This window comes from Myxine glutinosa, chromosome 9 (genome assembly GCF_964187855.1).
Source record: "Myxine glutinosa chromosome 9, kmMyxGlut1.1, whole genome shotgun sequence".
NCBI classification, from domain to species: domain Eukaryota; kingdom Metazoa; phylum Chordata; class Myxini; order Myxiniformes; family Myxinidae; genus Myxine; species Myxine glutinosa.
In genome coordinates, this window is record NC_136269.1 from 115,157,020 (window position 1) to 115,177,394 (window position 20,375).

At 41.2% G+C, this 20,375-nt stretch overlaps 1 protein-coding gene across 3 annotated transcripts in view; it reads left to right on the top strand.

Annotated features, from left to right (window-relative positions):
* ESF1 (ESF1 nucleolar pre-rRNA processing protein) overlaps positions 1-20,375 on the top strand; it is a 69,061-nt gene that overhangs the window by 32,124 nt on the left and 16,562 nt on the right. For 2 of the 3 annotated variants that reach the window (XM_078784721.1, XM_068128473.2), the window contains exons 5-10: positions 13,104-13,228; positions 13,440-13,592; positions 18,552-18,666; positions 18,758-18,887; positions 19,008-19,193; positions 19,628-19,764. In XM_078784721.1, the coding sequence (XP_078640847.1) occupies positions 13,104-13,228; positions 13,440-13,592; positions 18,552-18,666; positions 18,758-18,887; positions 19,008-19,193; positions 19,628-19,764 (846 nt within the window). Of the gene's footprint in view, positions 1-13,103; positions 13,229-13,439; positions 13,593-18,527; positions 18,667-18,757; positions 18,888-19,007; positions 19,194-19,627; positions 19,765-20,375 lie in introns of all 3 variants that reach the window. The other variant, XM_078784720.1, reaches the window with a different exon arrangement.

Genomic DNA, 20,375 nt, shown 5'->3' on the forward strand with positions numbered 1-20,375 from the left:
GTGGAGACACGCCTTTCTTCTCCGAGGTACAGCACATGGCAATGGCGGCAAATGCAGAAAACCGCCCAATGCAGTTGACAATGGAGGCTTTGGGATATGGAAGGGAACTATCTTATGTCATCTGATGCAATGCAGTGTCAACTAGTGGGAACAGAGCCTTAAACTACATAGAATAAGGAGATAACTATTTAGAAGGATATATGATTTGCTACGTGCATGTATATGGATTAACTAGGAGGACGACCTCTGACCTTTACACTACGGAGGGTGATATTTACAACAAGATTCATGACACTTACAACAATAAAAAAAAAACGCAGGATTCTCAAATCCGCAACACTATATAGATATATATATACAGTTTATGGCGGTCGATTATGCTCTCGCGCACGGGTTGGGGAGAATCTTGAGTAACTTGTAGCTTTTATCACCAAATATGTTTGTTCCCGAACAAATAGCAATCAACAACGAAACACAACAACAGGCATTTTAAGGCCATTTTCCCTGCTAGAGTGGGGGTTAACCTTGCCGTCCCCATGACAATCTTCTCCATTTTGCCCTATTTTCTGCATCTCCCCTTCTTAACCCCCTTGCCCGCATTTCTTCTTCCACCATCTTTAGCCAAGTCTTTCTCGGTCTTCCCCGTCCTCTACTTCCTTCTTCGTTCATTTCCATCACTCTTCTCAACCAGTCACTTTCATCCTTCCTCAACACATGACCAAACCATCTCAACCTGTTTCTCTTCACAGCATCCATCACAGTCTCTATTCCCATCATCTTTCACAATTCATCATTTGTCTTCCTCTCTCTCATCGATACTCCACACATCCACCGAACCATTCGCATTCCACCCTTTCCAGCCTTCGTTGCTGCTCTACGTTCATTACCCATGTCTCGCACCCATACATCATAACACTTCTCACACATGCAGCATACACCTTTCCCCCCCTTCACCTTCAACGACACTCTCCTCCTCGTCAGCACACCACTCAGTTCCCGAAACTTCTTCCATGCACATCTCACTCTAGCAACCGTTGCCGAGTCTGATCCACCTTCTCCATTCAGGATGTCTCCGAGGTAGCAAAAATGTTTGCAAAAAAATGTTTACAAAATGCAAAAAAAAATAATCAGGGAAAATGAATTCAATAATAACTATATACAATGAGGTATACAATGGTTTTTAAAAAATCTTTAAAAAACTACGGTTCCTCTTTCCAGTCACAAGCACAAACAGGATGGAGGATAATACTGGGTGACATCACTTGTGGCAGTCGGGGAGGGGAGGATCGGTACGGAGCAGATGATGAGATGGGCAGGGTGATGAGACAACCAGGATGCCGATGAGATGAGCAGGACGATGAACAGGTAATGGGGGAAGACAAGAACAGCACCAGGGCCTAGGCAGGCAGGCAGGCAGGATGACCTCTTTAAAGCTTTCCATCTCTCAATTCTCCTCAGAACTCTCTCTTCTCCTCACCAACTGTGAGTTCCCCAGCGCGCACTGTACCCGCTCGATCCAGGCTCCTCCCACTTCTCCTCAGAACAACACTCCCTTGTTTGCCTCTCAGAGCGCGACCCTTAATTATACTTTGGCGCTCTCCAATCTCCTCAGAACTCATGCAATCTTCCTCACAAAACACGAGCTCCTCAGATCCATTCCCGCTCCTCCGAGTACCAACCTAGAAACTGCTGGCTCCTCCCTTAACAACGCTTCACCCTCCAGGCATCGGGTTCCACCCCCTTTCATGAAACAATCATAGCTATGCCCCCTCTCTCGCTGCCTGCCAGAGTCCCATTACTTTCCACTTCGTTCTTCTGGGCTTATGCGAACTCTAACCCTGGCGGATGGTTACAGGGAGGTTTTACACATGGTCAATTAACTTTAATCCCTCAATATCTATCACAAGCATGACTCTCCATATCATGCACAATCAAACACAATCTTTAAGCTGACAGGACCATACTTCCATACATCGAGATTGCTTCCGACTCGCACACGGATCATGCTACTCTATGCAGTTCTATCTCTTCTAAGGTAATCTCTAACCTCTCCCCCATAAACGTAACAATATATATATATATATATATATATATATATATATATATATATATATATATATATATATATATATATATATATATATATATTATATTGTTGCGGATATGAGGATTGTATTTTTTTATTGTGTTGTATTGTGGTAAATTGCTGTGTAACATTGTTTGATTCTGGCCCCTCCTGCCTCCAGTGTTGTGTAAAGGTCAAAGGGCGTCCCGGTAGTTAATTCCATAAAAGCACACATTGAAGGACACGATAAAACCCTTGTTCAGTAGTTTATATCCTTATTATGTGTTTTAGATTAAGGCCTTGTCTTCCATTAACATGACACTCCATTGCACCAAGTGAAATAGATAGATTCCCTTCATTCCCATTCCCAAAAACCTCCATTTCCCCTTTCGTCAATTGCCATTCGCATTGCCAACTACAATTGCCGCCATTGAACATGTGCTTGGGTTGGGGAAGAAAGGCGTGCCCGCCCGTCGTCATCAAGGGCGGAGCCAGAGGGTCGCGCGACCAACCATGGCCGAGGTGAGCACACCAATGGGCGTGTCCTGAAGGCCGGCGGCTTAATCGCCGGGGGCGTTATAAAAGCGCGCGCGCAAAAGGAAGTCGTCAGAGAGAGCTGGGTTGTGAGGTCCAAGAGAGAGAAGGGAGATCATCCAGCAGCGATTCTTGTCCAAGAGAAGAGATCAGCCAGCAGCGATTCTTGTTCAAAGGAGATCATCCAGGGAAGCACAAAGCCTGCTATTCGTCGCCTTGCTCGCCAGCAGCAGCGTCCACAGCAGCAAGAACACTCAACAGCAGCGTGGGGCCTGGACGGCAGTTTGGAGCAGGGCCGCGAAGGAACGGCGGCTGCCCAACGCGCCGATCGTGCTGCAGGACCCGTTGGACCTCCCTCTCCCTCAAAACATCCACCTGCCATTCCTATCATCATTCCCCGTGTGAGTCGTCTTCGTTTGTTCTGTCCTGGGTATAATTAAGTCTGTTTAGATAAGCTAGCGATTTTCACTGTGTCTCTAAAAGCTTCTGTATATTATTTTATTATCTTTCCTTCTCCTTGGTTTCTTTGAGCCTGTACATAGTAAATAAATTTAGTAGTATTTTCAACCTTTTGTCTTCTTCTCCTTCCTTTTCTTCACATCCGTCGTTTTAGTCTTTTCCATATTGAATAGCTGTGGCGCGATACGGCCAATGTCGGGTGAATCGGGTGAATCGGGGAAACTGTTAGGCCGCGGTGCCTCCGCTCGGCAAACAACATCCTTAACCGCGGACCGTAACTATATATATATATATATATATATATATATATATATATATATATATTAGGGTGGGCTTCAAAAAAGCAAAATGCAGATTTTCTCCGGGACATGGTCTATTTTTGTTCCTTTTGGTGTCAAAGGAAACCACACCAAATTTGAATGGAATCCAATAATATTTAGGGGTGCCACATCGGTGATGAATTTTCCCCCATGCAAAAAATAGGAATTCCCATTTTTTAGGCTGTATATACACAAAATAAATACATAATTATATATATACATTAAATATAATATTAAAAATAAATATATAGTAAATATACATTAAATAATAAATATACATAAATACACATTATACATTATATATATACAATATATTATACATACAGTTTTGAGACTTCCTATGATCACTATCTGGGCAATTTTCATGCATGTTTTGTACAGGTTCCCGGGGTCAGGGGTATGCTTTTTTAGTGTGTAATATGTAGGCCTAACTTATTGACTGTGGCTCTTTTGTAGAGAGTGACCCTGTGGAGTAAGAATTAACAGGATTTTACCCACATTCTTGCTTATTTTGCAGATATGGCATGTGCTAGTACCAGTGTTTCATTGAAAACTCGGGCTCAGGATAATGTGTATCTCATTGGGTCCACTTCTGGAGATGCCATCAAAGGTGCCAAGCTCCCGACTGTGCATCAATCTCTTGTCCTGTTTTTCCATCACCTGAAGAAGGAGAATCGCACTGCCCGTGAGAGTGCAACCCTCACCATTGAAGAGGTTGTGAAGTTCTGGGAAAAAGCTCACCTACCTACAACGACGAAGCGGCACTGCATCCATCGTTTGGAGAGGCTATATGAAGAATGGAGGAGCCTCCAAAAAGGTGCAAAGCGGGGTGGTGCAACCCAAGAGAAAAAGGAAGCATCCTTCAAGGCCTCCTTGGAGAAGACGTTTGATCTTAGGCATGCAGATTCGGAGGCCATAATCACCAACCCCGAGGACAGGAAGTTTCTTCACGATCAATTCTCAGAGAAGAAGGCTTCAATGGGATCTGTAGACACTGTGTTGGAAGCAAAAACGTTCTTGTGTGTTTGAAAGATCAGCAGCCACGAGATGATTATCGTGAACTCCTAGAACTGACTGTCATCTACATGGGAGGAATCCCACCTCGTGGAATCCGGATCATGGCTCCAGGAGCAATGCACAGAGCCAGATGGATGGCAAAAGCACTATATTCACTACAGGTGTTCATGTTTCGGTCAGAGTTCCACTTGACACTTCGAGAGGCGAGAGAACTCCGAGCCTTCAACATTTTTGTCTGCCTTGTGTATGTACAGGCTTGGTTTCGGGCTCCACAAGCTATTGAGGCTCCCCTGAATGACATTAACCTCTTCAAGAAGTTGGAAAAGTTTGAACTAATCAATCAGAAGATGGCTCAGGCAGCCTTGAAGGCACTTGGCCGCCACACGTGGTACATGAGCCCAGTACTAGTGGCATTTGCATTCTTTGACACCAGAATTGACAAAGAAAGCAAGATCAATATGATTGAAGCATTGAAAAATGACGGTGAAAACCCCTCTCCAAAGAGACCAGCTATCAAACGAGGAACCGCCCTGTCAATCGCTGGCCTCATAACAAAACACACCAAGCATTTCTTCAGCATCCTAGGGACCCCAACTGATTGGATGGATAAGGATCCTGGTTCATGGGAGCAAGAAACCAGCTTTCAGGAAGCAAAGAAAGCCGCCAGTGGCTTAGTCGTGGTGAACGACAGGGCAGAAAGGGGTGTCGCATTGATACAAGACTACAATAAGCTCCTTACAAAGGATGAAGAGCAAAAGCAAGCTCTGCTCCAAGTTGTTGCTGCTCACAGGAAGATGTACCCCGATGCCAAGAAGGCAACAGTGGTGAAACAGGCCCAGAAATAGGAGTTACATTTCTCATTATATTTGGGTTTTTTAATATTATGTGATATGGTGTCTCTTCATTTTATGAACTGAACATTTGGATTGTTATCATTGAATTTGAGTTTTCATAGCAATATAGTGCTATTTGTGCAGCTATTGTAACTTGTGTTTGCTGGAATACAAAGAAAGTGAGTGGAGGGTGGATTTTCAAAAAACAAACTTCTGGTTTTGCTTTCGATCCATATATAGAAAAGTTTTGTAGACACCTTTAGTTTGAAGGCTGATGTGGCACCCCTAAATAAAATCAGATTGCTTTCATATTTGGTGTATATATTATATATATATATATATATATATATATATATATATATATGGATGTTCTTGTGTGTTTGAAAATGTATGTATGTACACACATACACAAATGTATGTATGTATGTATGTATATATATATATATATATATATATATATATATATATATATATATATATATATATATATATATATATATATGTATGTATGTATGTAGTCACATAAAAAAGTAAGTTCACCCCGTGTAAAGTTTTGACTTTTTCAATATATTTCAACATACAGGTATTTGATCTTCATTTCAACAATATTGATAGATAAAGGTGATATAATATAACAAATATCATGAAACATTTACATTTTGTAGTCCATTGTATAATTTAAATAAACATAAATGCAAATTTTGCATGTGGAAAAAGTAAGTACACCCTGACATTTATCACTACTTCAAATACCTAAAATTAGAATCAGGTGCACCAGCTCAGGTGCAAATGATTAGAACATCGTTAGAGAGGATCTTGGAGGAACCTGTCTTATTTAAACCTCAGACATTTAGTTTGGTTTGCTCTTTGTTGTTGAAGTGTGCGGCGTCACCATGCCTAGATCAAAAGAGCTCTCTGAGGCCTTCAGGAAGAAGGTTATCGATGCCTACGAGTCTGGGAAGGGATTTAAAAAGATCTCCAAACAATTTGAAATCAATCATTTGACTGTCCGGAATAACCATCTACAAGTGGAGAAGATTCCAAACAACTGCCAACTTGTTCAGGCCAGGCAGCCCCAGCAAGTTCAGCCCGAGAGCAGACCGCAAGATGCTGAAAGAAGTCTCTAAGAACCCCAGAATGTCATCACGGGACCTACAGGTAGCTCTTGCCACTGTTGATGTCAAAGTGCACGAGTCTACCATTATAAAGAGGCTGCACAAATTTGATCTACATGGGAGGTGTGCCAGGAGGAAACCTTTGCTGTCCAGAAAGAACATCTGGGCAAGACGAATGTTTGCCAATGAACACATAGGCAAAGTCCAGCACATCTGGAACAATGTGCTCTTTTCAGGTGAGTCAAAGGTAGAGCTATTTGGCCACAGTACCAGAAGACATGTTTGGACGAAAACCAAAGACAGCATTTGACCACAAGAACCTGATACCAACTGTAAAGCATGGTGGTGGAAATATTATGGTTTGGGGCAGCTTTGCTGCATGAGGGCCTGGGCAGCTCACCATCATAGAATCCACGATGAATTCTTCATTGTACCAGAGGGTGCTTGAGGATAATGTGAGGCCATCTGTCGGAAAGTTGAAGCTCAACCGAAGGTGGACCTTACAACATGATAATGACCCTAAACATACCAGTAAATCCACCAAGGAATGGCTGAAAAGAAATAAATGGAGGGTTCTGGAATGGCCAAGTCAAAGCCCAGATCTAAATCCCATCGAGATGTTGTGGGGGGATTTGAAACGAGCTGTGCATGCAAGAAACCCATCGAACATCGCACAGCTGAAAGAATTCTGCATGGAGGAGTGGGCAAAAATTTCTCCCAGTCGATCTCAGAGACTGGTAGACAGTTATAAGAAACGCCTACTTGAGGTTGTTTCTGCCAAAGGGGGCAATACCACCTATTAGAGACAAGGGTGTACTTACTTTTTCCACATGCGAAATTTGCATTTGTGTTTATTTAAATTATACAATGGACTACAAAATGTAAATGTTTCATGATATTTGTTATATTATATCACCTTTATCTTTCAATATTGTTGAAATGAAGATCAAATAGCTTTATGTTGAAAAAGTCAAAACTTTACATGGGGTGTACTCACTTTTTCACGTGACTGTATATACAGGGGGCTGCAAAAGTAGGTATACAGTAATGAAAAACAAAACGTGCGCACAAAACGTATTTTATTGATTATACAAGCATATCAATAATAACATATCAATAATAAACATATTGTTGAGGATTTGAGAATCCTGTGTGTAATTTGTTGTAAAATATACCCTTTTGTGTGTTGTAAATATTCCCTGTAAATATCACCCTCTAATTGTAAAGATCAGAGGTCGCCCTTAGTTAATCCATCGCACACACGTAGCCAATCATAGATTTCCCCTCGGTAGTTATGTCCTTAATATATGTCAGTATAAGGCTCTGTGGTCCACTAAATTCATTGCGTTGCATCAATTAAATAAGATAGGTCCCTCCGACGCCCCCATGGCACCTTCAAAGTTCCAGGTTTGCTGCATTTGCCTCCATTGAGCACGCGGTCGAGGAAGAAGCGTGTCTCCACCTCGTCATCGAAAGGTGGAGCCAGGAGAGCCCTTGCCGACCAACCAAGAATGAGGGGTTTGGCTTTGAGAGGGCGTGGAGAGAACGTTCGCGTAGGCTCGAGGGTGTGGCCTATATAATGGTCTTTTGATGCTTCGTCGATGCTTCATTACTGCTGCAATGTTCATTTCCGATCGCCAGTGCTCCTCCTACCAGAATTCTCCTTGTTGCGGTTGAGGCTGGTGTGGATGGTATTTTCTTATTACCATACTCTTGGTATTTTCTAACATTCGCCCAGATGGTTTTGGCTGCTGGAGGCTCCCGTTCTGGGAAACGTTCCCGGAACGCATCACGAGTTCACTGCAAACTTCCAGTTTGGTGAAAGGTTGTAACCACGAAGATCCGCTGTTCAATCGTAAGTTGAACTATCTTTTCAATGACTCAGACTGTCTCTAAACCCATACACTGTAGGCCCATCTTAAATACCCATCTTAAACAAAGGATGACGAAACCGACGATTACCAGACCAGCTTAACAATTTTACACAATCAACTTGGCAGTCGACAAGTAATGCGTCCATTTCAAACTGTCTTGCACCGATTAGCCAAACTTGTAAAAATGCGATTTGAACTTGTCATTTTCAATGAACATGTACTCGGTCATGTGTGACAGCAATGATGCATGAAAGGCATCAATGGAAAGCTGAGGATCTCCTCATAATTGGTAAACCACATGTAAATTGTCAAACTAAATAACCTTTGCATATTAACCGCTTGAATTCGGATTGCCTTTTTTTTGATACGCACTGTATATATATGTGTGTGTGTGTGTGTATATATATATATATATATATATATATATATATATATATATATATATATATATATATATATATATATATATATATATATATATATATATATACATACTGAGAAATAAAAACTGACCTGTACTCTTGCCTCATATTCATCTTCTGATGTGAAATCCAAATTTCTTGAGTATATAGCAATAATAACAAATTTGGCTTCACTCTTCCAATACTTATGGAGAGCATGTTTAATATATAATATATTTTATTTATGAAAATTACTTTCCACATGTTGAGAACTGTCCTTTTTGACATTTCTATTCCGATGAAGTGGAGGCTTTTATTATGTCACATGTGCGATGCCTCAAAGCATTTTCAAATGTGTTCAAATACTAAAACGTCTTTGGCTCATCATGAAAATAGAGCCTTAAATTGCAATAATCACTTTTAAGAATCGGGGGGGGGGGGGGGGTGATGTGCAGCAAATTATGTTGAGTGAGAATGCATGTTTATTGAAAACAAATCGTGATCTTGCATTCTTATGTTTCTATTTCTTCATGATGTCCATGGCCTGTGCTTCACGATCTTGCGTTCTCAAGTTTATATTTCAATGAATGTAAATACCAAGTAGCATAAGACTAATTATGTGAAGCACGTTTTGTTCCCCAATGGCAGCCAAGCATCACGGAAATGCTCTCATTTCGGAGCACTTGGTGAAATAATAAAACTTGGCGCTAATTATTTCCAACACGAGGCGTGATCATCTGGGAAGGCATGAGAAACTAATTTAATGTTACGAATTGAATGTTTATTTATTCTGTTTGTTTAATGTTCATAAATGTTCAGGAAAGAACAATAATTGTTTTCAAATTTGATGGGATTCGAAATTGCAGCTGTTATGAAATCATTCCTATTTTCCAACTCCAGGGTGACGGATAACCATTTTGACTTTTCTTTCAATCTCTTAGATGTTTACATTCAGAATAAGGTTTGAACCTCCAGCACAAGAAGAACTGAACCTCGAGCTACAGATCAGTTCCTGAGAAATATTTTGTGGCTTTGGTATCACGATGCCCAGATTTTTCCAATTGTTTTCACCATGCTCAGAGGTTTACCTCCGTCACCAAAGGTGGACGTAGGTTATGATTTCACCCCTGTATGTCTGTCAGGTCATCAAGTTATCGACAGATTTAGATGAAACTTTGTGGACAGGTTGGGTGTGTGACAAGGCCAAATTGATTAGATTCTTGTGAAGATCCGGATCCGTTATTTTTCACCATTGAGAGAGATGGGGCCAAAAATGACATTTAGCATGATATTTTGAAAACGTTGTGGATTGATTATGACAAAACTTGGTGGATGAGTTGGGCAGTTTACAAGAACAACCTGATTAGATTTTGGGTAAAGTATGAATGCACATCTGGCCTATCAGTGGGATACCAAACGTAAACTTTTCAGCCTGGCAGAGGTGTGCGCTCTACCGAGTGCCGTTATAGTTCCATGTGTTTTCACCATGCCCAGATTTCCATCTGCGTCGCTACAACAGAGTTGAGTGGAAGGAATTGCTTGTACATGCAAGAAGCGTTCCTCTTGATGGTGTCTTTTTCTCTCTACCTCATTTGTCATTTTATCCATCTCTCTACCTCATTTGCCTACTGAGATTTGTCATCTCCCCTTGGTTTATAATACGTCTGAATCATTCTGTATCACTTTGCAGATGACTACACCTTATAACCACACTTATTACCAAAGCCATTATCAGCCAGGCTGCAGACATATCACATTCTGTTGATTTTACTTCACAAAATCCGAGCAATGACCTTCCACGGCCTCGTCAAGCACTTAAAATCCTGTAAGGCTTTTGTACTGGGTCTCTATTATGAGATGAGCTTGAGATTGTGCCATGCAAGTGCTCATAGCTTATCATTGTTATTGACTTTTTGTACCATGGCATCTCTGCACAAGTTTGATCTACTCCAACATTACCTTGTTCTGAACAGGATGCACTTACTCCTTGATCTAAACAATTATGTCAGCCTCGTTTGGAGTTGCTGTTCGCATATCACTAGGGCTGGCAGGATAGCTCTTTGCTGTGTGCACTCGCCTTTGAGCCGTCTAGCCTGGATTTGAATCTCTACCCAGCTATAAACTGTCATCCTGGTGTTTCTCATGCACAGTCATGAATCGACATGTGTGCCTAGGAAGGATATTAAGTTGGAAGACGTCTGCCAGCACTGGGGGCATTTGTGGATGTTGAAGGCCCTATGGTATATTTAGAGTAGTCAATTTTGGTCAAATTCCTGCCACATCAAAAGTGAGGCCTAACCAGCTGGTTCCAGAAATACTCAGACCAGAATCTTCCCCTGACCCCACAAGTTGGGAATAATTTGTGCTGAAATATAAGAAAAACGAGGTTCACATGTCACTGAAATATTGATTACAGCTTGTTTAACTCTTGATATGCTCGATGAAATTCCTGCTAACGTATACCAATGACTTGCTGTTCTTATTAAGGCATTATATACTCTACACAAAAAGCAACCACATTTAAACTGTAAAACAAACTATGGCTTGTTGGTTTGTATATTCCATAGTTATGTGTATGCAACCCTTGGGGACATTCTATTTTTTAAAAATCGCATTTCGTAAATAGGATGTGCAGTGTGTAAAGTTGGATGCTTTATTTGGGCCATGTTTGCAATATCCTAGAGCAGCAGTTTGTGTTCACGAAGTCCGTCCAGTCTCCTGAAAATAAAGTGGTCCTCGTCAAATAATGGTGCAATATATTATAGGAGGAGGGCTGGATTAGCCTTTTTTGAAATCTCGTAGTCTTGTTTGTTATTAAAGTAATTTTGCCAATGTGCAGTTGTCTGTGATCATTACATCTGCCACTGAAGGTGGACAGAGGTTATTTTCAACCCTGTCTGTCTGTCTATGAGCATGATATCTCAAAAAAATATTGAAGGATTCGGAAGAAACTTGGTGGACAGGTTGGGTGTGTGACAAGGAAGAATTGATTAGATTTTGGTGAAGATCTGGATACTACAATTAATTAAATTATAAAGTGATTTTTCACAATTGAGAAATGTGGCCAAAACCGACATATAGCAAGATATCTCAATAAGTCATGGACTGATTATGACTAAACTTGTTGGATGAGTTGGTTAGGTCACAAGAACAAGTCCATTTGGTTTTAGTAAAGGCCTGGATCCAGATACGGCCCATCAGTGGGGTACAATTACGTAAAGGCTACTATCCTGCCAGGCTTCGGATTCTTTGCTTATGGAGGGTACAGATCAATGTGCGGGTGAATATTAACACATTTGAACGTACCATAAAAATACGAGTAATACTTGCCTCAACATTGGTTGCTTAATGTTTGAAGAATGTAGTACAAAACACTCTATTTTTTTTTTTTAAACCTTGTTTATTTACACATGTGTCAGGCTTCTGGTAGGTCACACCAGGCACTGGTAGGACTCATCATTTGTGAAGTTTCTCATTGATGTAATGCTGACAATATGGTTGGTCCCTGAAAAAGCCTTTTCCTGCAAGTTTACTCCTTGTACTGTATTTTCAGTGTTCAAGGATACATTTGAAGTCGAACATTTTGTACTTTGTACCTTAAACATAATAGATGTTCCATTGCAAGGAACTTCAATGCAGGAGGTTGTCATTGCGCCAATCGAAGCCTGTGCTGGTATTGCAAACCTATGGTTATTTGTCCATGCTGTATCTATCTATAATTCCAGTAATCTCTGTTTGTACGTCTGTACGTTTGTACGTCTGTTTGTCTGTGACCGCTGTTTCTCGACAACCACGGGTCCGATATACTTTTAACTTGCCAGGTATATTGCTGGGGACCCGAGGATGTGCCTTTTCAAGGTTTCATATTAATCGGACAATTACTTACCGAGCTATGTCCAAAAAACGATTCAACCAATCAGAGAGCAGCGAACGATCGCGTGTGCCGAACGTGGAGGACACACTCTGCCTCGGATGGCACATTTGAGAGCGTATTCATTTATTTCACGTTTGCAAACTATGTTGGCGTTAAACTATGTTTTAAAACTAATAAAACCGAATTTGCGATTCATTCGCTTTCCTGCGCGTTTGTGCACGCGATGGCGATTTCTTTACCAAACTCCGGAAGCCGTTCGCTTTGGACCAAACCATTGCATGTAAATAGAGGGGGGGGATTGTCACCGTACTCGCAAGCCGTTCGCTTTGGACCAAACCATTTCATGTAAATAGAGGGGGGGGATATAATTTTAGATATAGATATAGTACGGGCAATGCCCTAGTTCTCTAAATGCTGAGCATCAAGTAAGGAAGCAGCACGCACCAATTTTAAAGTGTTTGAGCTGTTGTCGTCCCAGACTCAGAGCAAACTCTCTATCCATTATGCCGCCGAGTTTAGTGGTGATGTGGTATTTGTGCAGATTGCTTCGAAATAATTGTCCCCTCGTGGAAACTTGAATACGTTTGATTTTATTAGTTTTATTGTTTTAGATCTTACCGTCTGAGTTTGGCAAGAAAAGAATGAAGGAGGACGAGCTGCATGGTCCACAAGAGTTGAAAAATGACAAATTCAACATTGATGAGAACAATCCAGAGAAACAAAAATGTGTCACAAAGTGAGTCGACCGTTTTCATGCGTATGCCGGTAGCAACCATATAAATATTTATTTTCAGCATTATATTGCTTTAAAATGCTTCATTTCAACAGTTTGTTTTTTGACTTGCTTCAACATCTCGTTTTTTTCTCTGATCATTACCCCACCACCTCTCCCCACCCCATTATGGTTTATCTCGGTCATGTGATCAAATGTTCTCCCTTTGTTGCAGAATGTTCAGAGAAACAATGCGTCAATACCAAATGAATCGACTGAAGTATCATTTCGCTCTCATCGACTGTGACTCAGTGGAAACTGCGAGCGCCATTTATGAGGGTTGTGATGGATTCGAGTTTGAATCCAGTGGTTCCTTTGTCGATCTCAGGTAACAATGTCTTCATGATTCCCACCTCTCCCACCACTCCCATTGCAATATCTGCATTTTCTCTTTCAATATACAAAGGCAAAAGGTTGGGTGTGTTTATTATTATGATTATTTAAAAAACATTTTTTGCAGATATTGTCTCAACAATCAGCTTATCCGGTTTTGTGTCCTTTCTTATTTGCATCGCCCATCACGCTTCATTGATCCGATGAAACAGTTGGTGCTAATTTTAGACACCCCGTCATTGCTAATCAGGCTGGATGCATGTGTCTTTACAGCTTCCATAAATTTAAACGTTTAAAGTACGTAACTACATGTAGTACACTTTTGATGGGCAGGACAAGTCTTGCCTGGCACAGCAACCTCTACCAGGGCTTCATGTTCTTTAAAAGAGCAGGAAAGGTTAAACGGGAATAAAGATGCTTCTCGAGGTTAGTGTATCAGGGAATTGTCAATATAAACATTGTACCTAAAACACCACCGTGCTCTTAAAAAACGTTTAACATGTTTGTTTATTCATTGCATTTATTTATTTACGAGCAGGAGTACCTGGCTTTGCTGGGGAGGGAGGGTGGGAGGAGGCAGGAGAGGGGAGGGGTGAGGAAGAGGTGGGGATAGGGGAGGGGGGGTGAGGAGAAAGGTATACGACATACACATGTTTGGGGGGGCAGAGTGGGGGCTTTCACAGGCCCCTCCGTTTTGGGGGAAGAAGGGGAGGAGGGAATGGGAAGGGGAGGAGGAAAAATGTACCCGTGCAAAGAGTGCTTTAACCTCAGTTTTGCACAGCTAAAAAAGGAAATTGTAATACCCTCTGCCACCATCACCAGGTGGCGCTGCATGGTACACATTTGCATAGAGAATTTACACCTCTCCCCCGATCTTCCACACCCCCGCATAAGGCCACGGCCACAAAGCCCATGTTACCCCCCAGACAAAGTTGTATTTGTATTTGTACCCCGAGTAAAGTGTAAAAGCATTTATAGCTGGAGTACCCGGCATTGCTCAAGCGAACAAGTACAAAAAGTTTTAATTAAAACAAAAGCTGCGTCGATGTTACACAATGCCTAGATGCAGCTGTGCCTATAACGTCGATGTTATAGGCACAGGACATTCCTATTGATTCGATTACTTGATGTTATTTTTGTGCAAAGTGAAAATATATCTCGGCAATTTCCCGTGTGTGGCGACGAATTTTTAATATATCTCGGCATTTTCCCATCTGTTATTTCAGGCGGTGTATGACTGACCATGCCGCGATTTAAAAAACTAGGGCATGCCCGTACGTGGGTGCCCGTTCCTTGCCAAAAAAAAAAAAAAACGCTACCCGTACGCTCTACCCCGCCCGTACGCCCGTAAACAAAAAAAACAACGCTCTTCGCTTCCGCCCTTCGCTCTGACTGAATTGGGAGAAATAATGCGCATAAGAAATCGAGAAATTATTATTTTCTCCGGAAGAAATCGAATTACGAACCGTAATGGCGCACGCGCTCGGCTCGGCTCGCTCTCACATCGGCCACGCCTACGCAACAACGCGTTCTGTGATTGGCTGCCGGAAGTGAAGTCTTCACTGTCCGGAAGGTCGCAAATCGCAGTTACGATGAATCGCAAATTAGTTTTAATTAGTTTTAAAACATAGTTTAACGCCAACATAGTTTGCCAACGTGAAATAAATGAATACGCTCTCAAATGTGCCGTCCGAGGCAGAGTCTGTTCGCCACGTTCGGCACACGTGATAGCTCGCTGCTCTCTGATTGGTTGAATCGTTTTTTGGACATAGCTCGGTAACTACTTCTCCGATTAATATGAAACCTTGAAAAGGCACATCCTCGGGTCCCCAGCAATATACCTGGCAAGTTTAAAGTATATCGGACCCGTGGTTGTCGAGAAACAGCGGTCACAGACATACAGACATACAGACATACATACATACATACATACATACATACATACATACATACATACACACAGAGATTACTGGAATTATAGATAGATATATATCTCGGCAATTTCCCGTGTGTGGCGACACGTGAACGAAGCTATGCTCCTCTCTCCACATTATTGTGACGACGTATAAATTAAATATTTCATCGTGACGATTGTCATCAAATGGACGAACTTTTAATATATCTCGGCATTTTCCCGTCTGTTATTTCGGGCGGTGTATGACTGACCATGCCGCGATTTAAACAAAATATATATATCTCGGCATTTTCCCGTCTCTTATTTCGGGCGGTGTATGACTGACCATGCCGCGATTTAAAAAAAAAATATCTCAATGGACTTGAAGTTACAGGCCTTTGAGAATTCATTTCGTTCTATAAAGGGCAACTTTCATCAGATTTTCTTCCCGTTTTTTTTCAACCGAGTCCAAAACGATGTTAGCGACTGTGAAAAATGAAATGATATATCGAATTTGATTTGAAATAAAACTGTGTGAGAGAGGAAGACACCACGGGCCTACAAAACAGGCCTCAAAGCTATGCGAGTTAATAAAATGGTGGATATTTGTTTATATGAAGGCTCTCCCAGAATGGGTGGAGCTATGGTTCCCAGAATGGGTGGAGCTTTGAGGTTTTGTCTTCTCTGCAAGAACAAGAAGAACAACAACAACAACAGCAGAGGGCACTCTATGAGCAGCGTCTGCGACGCGGCTAAAAAGAAACATTAACATATTTGAAATGAGTGCAAATATAATGGAAAAGCAATTACATCCAAATGAGAATCCATCACAAATGTCAAATCATCATTTTACGTTTTCGTTTAATATATGCTGGTGAATGTTGAGTGAATGTTGTGAATGGTGAATGTTGAGAAGAGTGATGGAAATGAATGTAGAAGGAAGTAGAAGACGGGGAAGACCGAGAAAGACTTGGCTCGGGATGGTCGAAGAAGAAATGCGGACAAGGGGGTTAACAAGGGGAGATGCAGAAAATAGGGCAAAATGGAGAAGATTGTCATGGGGACCGCAAGGCTAACCCCCACTCTTGCAGGGAAAATGGCCTTAAAATGCCTGTTGTGTTGTTGTATATGCTGGTGAATGTACCATTGATCACGTTTCTGAGTCAAGTATGATGACGCCAGGAAGAAGAAGAAGCCTTACCACCAACTTCGACCGCTTCCGATGTCGTTTGATTTATCATTTGTGTTCAAATGTCAGGTGATTGTTTTGTATTTATTTATGTGAATGTGCACTTGTATATAACTGTCATTAATCAAAAAGGCTTAGGCACTTTAGAGCGATTTTTTTTTTAAATCCAAAAAATGACCTCTTTTTTTTGCCTAAAACACTCTCAGGCACTCACTGATGAACCTCTGAAAGTTTTAAGAAGATCCGTTCAGCAATTTCTGAGAAAAATGGCGACACACAGACCAACAGCTCTCTTATATAGTAGATCGGGCCAAAAACGATATATAGCACGATGTTCCAAAAAGTTTTGGACGACTTATAACAAAACTATGTGTAAGAGTTGGTTAGGTGACGAGAACAGGCCGATTAGATTTTGGTTCATGTCCAGATCCAGATACGGCCTATCAGTGGGATACAAAACGTAAACTGTTCAGCTTGGCGGAGATATTGCCTCCACTGAGTGCCATTCGAGTTACCCTTGCCCGAGGAGAGGGTATTGCATTTGAGTCCCTTTGTTTGTTTGTTTGTCCGCACAGAATAAATATGATTTTCTCTGCAACCGTTGGTCCGATTGACAGGAAATTTTCACCATAGTTGCAACTCCACCTGTATAATTTTTTTATGATAATTATGATGTCATAGGTCACATGGTTCGGCCGCAATCTTGGAAAAACCGAAAAACTTTGCACCTCTATATCTCCGAAAGCGCTGAATAGAAAAATTGAGACATGGCTCGTGAAGAACTCTCCATGGGGAATAAAATATGTTAATGATGATGTCATAGGTAATTCCCTGCTTCCCTGCTTGTAATTCCACTGGTAATTCCCTGCTTGTCGTTAAAGGCGGCAAAAAGGGTTGGCGTCAGGAAGGGCATCCGGCCGTAAAACATTGCTTCAAAAAGGGGACCGAAAAACAACAACAACCACAGTTCCCGAAAAAGGCCAACCCCCGCTTGCGGGGAAAAATGGCCTCTAAAGGTGTTTTTTTTTTTTTAATGATGATGTCATAGGTGCATCCTTAATGACATCATAAATCGAAAGTACAAAACTTCATCCAATCAAGATGAAATTTCTTGAGCGTTATGTCGGCATAAATTGGTGGAGAAAAAAATATAATGATGACCATCGGTCACGTGGTTCGGCCGCCATCTTGGAAAAACCGAAAAAAATTGCACCTCTCTATCTCTGAATGCGCAACATAGAAAAACTTGAGACATGGCTCATTGCAAAGAACTCTCCATGTAGAATAACATCTGTTAATGATGATGGGTGCCTCCATTACGACGTCATAATTCGACAAGTACAAAACTTCATCTGATAAAAATGAAATTTCCTGAGCATAATCTAGGGATCAATTGGTGGAGAGAAGAAAAAAATGATGACGTCATCGGTCACGTGGTTCGGCCCCCATATTTGTTTGAACACAAAAGCCTTAAAAACCACTGAAAACACATCCTGGTGAGGGTCTGCAATCTCTGATTGCTCTTTCTTGTTGTACTTGTTTTCACCAAACCTTAAAGTAGAAGATCCTCAAATTTTTTTCCCTTCCAGTTGAACAATTTGGCGAGCTTGGTGCTTAATGTTGTTCTTTTGGCTTTCCACACAGCATCTCTCAAAGTATTGCTTCAAACAGTACCAACGTGTGACATCTGACTTGATACTCTTAACACAATTAACTTGGAGTGGGGCCGGAGGACATTATAGTCGAGACGCTATCTGTGTTGTACATGTCTTTTTCTTTCTTGTTTCCACAATCTTTTAAAGTACATTTTTGTTAGTTTTGTTTTCATGTCTTATGTGTCAGTGCAGTAACCTCGGTCTGCCAATTCTCAGATTTGTGCCCGATGAGATGACATTCGATGATGAACCTACAGATGTGTCTGAGGAGGTGGATGCTGCATCTTTTAAACCCAAATATTTCACAACGGCAGCACTACGTCAGTCTAGGGTAAATTGTATGCTGGATTGCCATTGCAAGGCTTTTGGTAATCTTTGCATCGTACAGGAATGATATTGTTTTATTTATCCCCACTGAACAGGTAGAATTGACGTGGGATGAAGGGGATCATGATCGTGTCCAAGCGTTAACACGAAAAAAATTTAGCCAAGATGAAATATTGGATATGGATGTAAAAGCATACTTGGCATCGAGTTCGAGTGAAGAGGATGGTGAGAAGAATACGCTCTCTCACATGACTAATGGAATCCTTACAGTTATAAACGTGGTTTTTCCCTTGCCTATTGTTTTCTCAAATTTTTCTTCTTTTTTCTTTCTTTTGGTTTTGGCAGATTTAGCAGAAGATTTAATGGTAAAAGATAACGTTGTGCATGAGGAGGGGACTCAAAGTTCAGTGGAAACGAAGATGTGCGAAGCAGATGTTATCAACAAGTACAGGGAGCTGCTAAAGAGTATACAAGAAGAAGATGAAAAAAAGGGGCAGAATGACATGGAGATGGAAATCACATGGGTGCCAGGTATTTCTCACTCTAGAATATGATAAATGGATTATATGTAAACTTGTCTTTTTATTTCCTTATAAAGTACGTTTGTTTCGCTTTCCCAACTCCATATGTTCCCCTTTTTTGATTCATGTTTTTGTTTAGTCATATCATGTACGGAATTAATTTAGCTTCACACTTCCTCTGGATTTCTAACGTTTCTTTGCTGCATTTTCAAGAACATTTGAGCAGATTATTTGATTAATAATATATTTGTCTCATATAATTAATGTATGGATGAATGGATGGCATGGAGAAAGTTAAGAATGCTTGTAGAGTAATTTCCCTACCTTCTACAAATAAAATCAATAAATTGTATTAAGCACTATAGCAGAGCCCACATGTGTGTAAAAGTACACACTATATAATAACATGTTATGGCTTGATGTAAAACATGCATTTGTCTTTAGGCTTGAAAGAGAATGCCAAAGAGATGGTGAAGAAAAACATGGAAGCAAAGAAAAAAGTTATTCCCCAGTTGAAGTACCTTGAGAAGCAAAAGCAGGAACGCAAACAGAGGGTCAAGGAAAAAAAGAAAATGGCTAAAGTAGGTTTGACCATTCATTCTTTTCTCCAATGTTGTTCTTCTGATGACAAGTCCATTAGTATATCACATTGAGTATAGCCTGGTGTTGGCTTAGCGGTTAGGGTGCCGGCTTAGGATCCTAGGATCCTTGGTTTGAATCCCGGTCGATCGCTGAACTAATGCCAGGGGGGTTGACTCAGCCTGTCATCCTTCCGAGGTCAGCAAATTGAGTACCAGCTTGCTGGGATGAATGATCACGGTGTGTACACCGTATCCCTGCGCATCGTTAGAGCGTGACCAAGGGTTGGCGTCAGGAAGGGCATCCGGCCATAAAACATTGCCTCAAACAGGGAACCATGATTGTCATGGGGCCCACAAGGCTAACCCCCGCTCTAGCGGGGAAAATGGCCTTAAAAACGATCATTCATTCATTCATTCATTGAGTGTTAATGAAAATAAAATACTTCATATCTCAAAGGTCTCCAATATTTCATGAGGTTTCAGTGAGGATTTCATCTGAAGTCTTTTATTTCTAAGGACTTTATAGAGGGGAAAACCCCAATAATAACCAAAGCTGTTTTACTTTCTCGATAATTTTTCTGGCCCTGGCCATTGTGAAGTATCCTGGATCG